At 35.7% G+C, this 4,217-nt stretch overlaps 1 protein-coding gene across 1 annotated transcript in view; it reads left to right on the top strand.

Moving 5' to 3' along the window:
• Positions 1–3,555: 3,555 nt before the first annotated feature.
• Positions 3,556–4,217, top strand: part of LOC117115950 (methionine synthase-like) — a gene marked incomplete at its 3' end in the record, with an annotated part of 8,307 nt that continues 7,645 nt past the window's right edge. The window contains exon 1 of the mRNA XM_033259843.1: positions 3,556–3,648. Coding sequence (XP_033115734.1) covers positions 3,636–3,648 — 13 coding nt within the window. The remainder of the gene's footprint in view (positions 3,649–4,217) is intronic.

The raw sequence follows: 4,217 nt of genomic DNA, 5'->3' as shown, positions 1-4,217 counted from the left end.
TATATATCGTATCAGAGCAACTATATTAAGAAATAATTATTCAAATTACATTTTTCTTTGTACAGTAGAATATATTTGGTCATTAACATTGCACTCAAATCATGAAACAATACTGGGAACATATACGTTTGTTTTTATTACATTTCTGTCGCTATACCAGTTATAAATGATGTTTTGTTGTTACGGTACAATTTGCCGTACCGTACGGTACCGTTTGTGTGACTGGAATTAGAATAATCATTAAAATGCAACTGAGTATTTTTGTTTTTTTTTTCCTATCGTTAGCATTGAAACCATTCTCCTATGGGAAAATGACAATAATACAGTAATACTATAATACCTAACACCATTATGATGAAAATGTTATTGGTGAAGATGATGGTGATGAAGATGATGAATGTTACTCTTCGCAATATTTTTGTAAAATTTTACCTATTCCAATTTCATAATGTAATTTAAGTAATTATTTATTCATTTTTGTAGCATTTTTTAAAATATATTTTTTATATTTATATGGTTTAGACATCCTGTAATTGGCTTTTTGCTGTTGGATGATGTTCGAAATAAAATAAAATAAAAATAAAATTATAATGAATGATGATGGTATTGATGAAGATGATGAGAACACCAATGGTATTTACATGATTTGGATTAAGGGAGATAGTAGTTGGAAATTCCATTGTATAATAGAATACATAAAAGCCTCTGGGACATGCCAGCTTACATCTATGAGCTGACTCCGATGGAAGGGAAAAGGTAAGTAATTTCTACGTAAAAACATGGAGGTATTAATATTATTGAGAAGGAGATCACTCTGGCAACAGATCCCTTTGATGCGACAAACCAATGTGTTCACCGCCTTTGGATCGCGCGCTGGCGTTTACCCAATAATTCACATTTTTTTCGTTAGGAACAACTTGGCAACGACATGCTTTTTTAATCCCTGCAAGCTAAACAAGTGCGTCTAAGCCCTTCGCCTTTTAGACCTGCAACATACTAAATTCCTACCATACCACCAATCTACAATCCATGCAGTTTTCTTTTTATTCGTGTAGCGCCCTCAAGTTGACGTATTTTGGATGATGCACGCCCAAAGATCTTATAAACACAAGATAGCTAGCGTTCTCCGCGGTTTACGCGTAACAATAAATAGAAGCGTCTATTTGGCGGCACAGAAAAAGTAATCAGTTTTGGGAGAGGGCGTCCTAGTCGTTGCCATGGATCTGAGATAGGGCGTTCGCGTTACGCCATAAGTTCGTTACCAAGTACGTTAATTTGTTCCTTTTAAAGAGAGGGCGCATTGTAAATCGGACGCTTCTAATTGTTACGCGTAACTGTAAAGTCGCGCGGCGTACGCTAATGGTCAGCAGAGCGGTCAAGGTTAAAAAGTTTTCAATTTTGCAAGAGGGCGCGCTTTCATGCATTTATTTATTTAGTTACTTTGTGAACATACGCCTTTAGATCGGCACCACTTAAGGGTTGTGCGTTCAACTTAAATACAATACAATGAATCACTTAATTACAGTACAATAAATACAAATAAAACAAAATTGACACAAACTTTTAAAAAAATTAAAATGAAACTGAGAAATAGGGAAGTGAACTTAAAATTAAAACAATAAAACAGTATAATAATATATAGAAAACAATTGTGTACACATACACAAATATATCCCTCTCTACTCGATCAATTAATCCTTTTCTTCATTTTTTTTCAAATTTGACCCACACAGACCAGAATAAAACGAACAATTTCATACAAAAAAAGAATGCATAGATGCAGTGAAACAAGGTAAACAATTCAGAAACAAAGCAACATAATAAATTTGAATGAAACTATGAAAGACATTATTACAGAATTTGCACGCGTAAATCGCGGAGAATTCTATCTTGCGTTTTAATAAGATCTTTGCCCAGAGCCAGGGGCGCCCTATACTCGCGGACCGCGATTTTTTCCCGTACGAAACATTTACATGAAACTCCACTCTACGTGTCGACTGAATCGACCCGAAAATCTCATATTGCAGAACTCAGGTCAAAAGGTCATCAACAACTTCTGATCTGAGAGAGCGTCGCTTTATAATTTTTAAAAATACATTGATGTTACCATGCTAGCTAATACTAATGGGTCGTTTAAAATGACATAATATTTGATAGAGCTGCACGAGTAAAAAAGTGTTATTTTATCTTGAGTTACATACTGTGGCAATTTTTATTTTTTAGTTAGGTCTGGGTTTTGCATATTTACCTAGGCCTAACTAAAAAAAATATACGCTTTCTGGGGAAAGCACAGAGAGTAAGGAAAATCGCGTTTCTCGGGGCGTTTGATCAAATGAAACAGGGTGACAGTTATTTTCAAATTAAGAGAAGAGCTGAGAATAGGCAGCTCTAACATACTGGATACATAAGACCTGCCAAAATGGCAGAGAACCAAAATGAATGTATAAATGAGGCCTAAGCCATAGTACCTAATCTGCAGATTCTTGATTACAAGGCTAGACCAAGTTAAATACAAGAATGCCGAAATGATTATTTATTATTATTATTATTATTAATTATTATGTTACTAAAACCAACCTGTAGGTCTACCTTAAGGGGAACTTAGACAATGAAGGAATTAGAGAACAATTAAAAAATTGACGTTAAGGGGAAATAACACAAAAGATATTCCCCCTGGGCTAGTTATAGGCCTAGTAAATATATGGTTCTTCATTACAAGGCTTAGGTCAAGGTTATTAATGCTGAAATTATTATTATTATTATTATTATTATTATTATTTAACATTAATTACATTACAAGGATTGGCCAAGTTCAACGCCGCCGAATGGTATATTTTATTTATTTAATAATTATTCTCTTATGCACTCTATTTTTTATTTTATGCTTTAATTTTTTCCCATTTTTTTTTTCAAAATTTCAATCAACGTCTGTATGTGAAGTGTGACTGTTGGTGTCAGCCTGGACCCAGGGACCTAGGCCTATAGTTTAAGGAGGGGCCTAGGTAGGACTTAACTCAGTCTGTAGTTAGGCCAGTTTATCCTCTTTCTCTCTAGCCTTTGGTATTACTGTACCTATCTACACTTAGAAAAGGGGGTACTAGCTGTTGTTGTAGATATTATACTAACATTTAATAACATCCAAGAAGGTCGACAGAGCCTACATCCCATAAATCCGTAAGATAGCATAGGCCTCAGCCGTATAACATAGAAAGAGCAATAATAGTAAAACTCGAGCGTCACGACATTGCGAAGTGTCTGCTCTTGTTCCTCGCGCGTATCGAACTCAGTCGAGTCAATCCGAGATGGCCCGAGTGAAGTTTCATGCAAATATTTCGTACGGAAAAAAAAAATCGCGTCCGGACCTTGCGTTATAAAAAGAGGAGGGCGCCGCGTACGTCTGGACCAATTTCGCCTCATTTTTTGCTATGCGAATGCGAGTGCTCTATATATATCTTGTATTTGTATTTCTAGTGTCCTTGGTACGACGTAATCATTCGACGTCATCAGACGAGTTTTTTCTTTCATAATGCTGTAGCAAAGAGTATATAACATTGAGTGTTTGTCCACCAAGTGGGTAAAAGACCATTATATACCACCCACTGAGACTCAGCCTGGCGACGACCCACCATATCAACATGAAGTGTCCGGGTGAGATTTACATTTACACGTTGCCATTTGTGTTGTGAACTTAGCTACTCCCGCGCTAGGCTAGCTAGCGGGCACATGTACTGGCCTAGAATTTCCCTGGCCTAGGCCTAGGCCCTAGGCCTCCTTTCAGAAAAACATTAAACTACATCATTTAGGCTAGGCCTATTTTAAATGAAAATTCATCATATTCATAGGTTAATAATTTATCCTCACCTCTTTCATTCGTTTGGATTTCTTTTTTATATGTTGTCTTTTATTCTCACTAAATTACAAAGAAAAAATTAGAAACATGTAGAATTTAGAGACTTAAAATAAATCAGGATATTGGTAGGTACTAGGTAGGCCTAGGCCATTTTAACATAGATTTACTTTACTCTATTATATTTTGGGTCTTTGGTCCGAAGGGTCTTTGGTCCGAATGCCTGTGGTCTGAATGTTCCTAATTTTAGTGACCTGGTTTTCCAAGAATAATTGTTATAATTCTTATTGAAACCGTTTCTTATGTCAGCTGTTATTTCTTCGTCCACTCCTGTGGATTTCATCAGCGTAATATATATATACTGTCTCTT

Source organism: Anneissia japonica, unplaced genomic scaffold (assembly GCF_011630105.1).
Source record: "Anneissia japonica isolate Jap-2015-1 unplaced genomic scaffold, ASM1163010v1 scaffold285533_len17314_cov202, whole genome shotgun sequence".
NCBI lineage: Eukaryota > Metazoa > Echinodermata > Crinoidea > Comatulida > Comatulidae > Anneissia > Anneissia japonica.
This window is presented reverse-complemented; position numbering and strand designations above follow the sequence as displayed.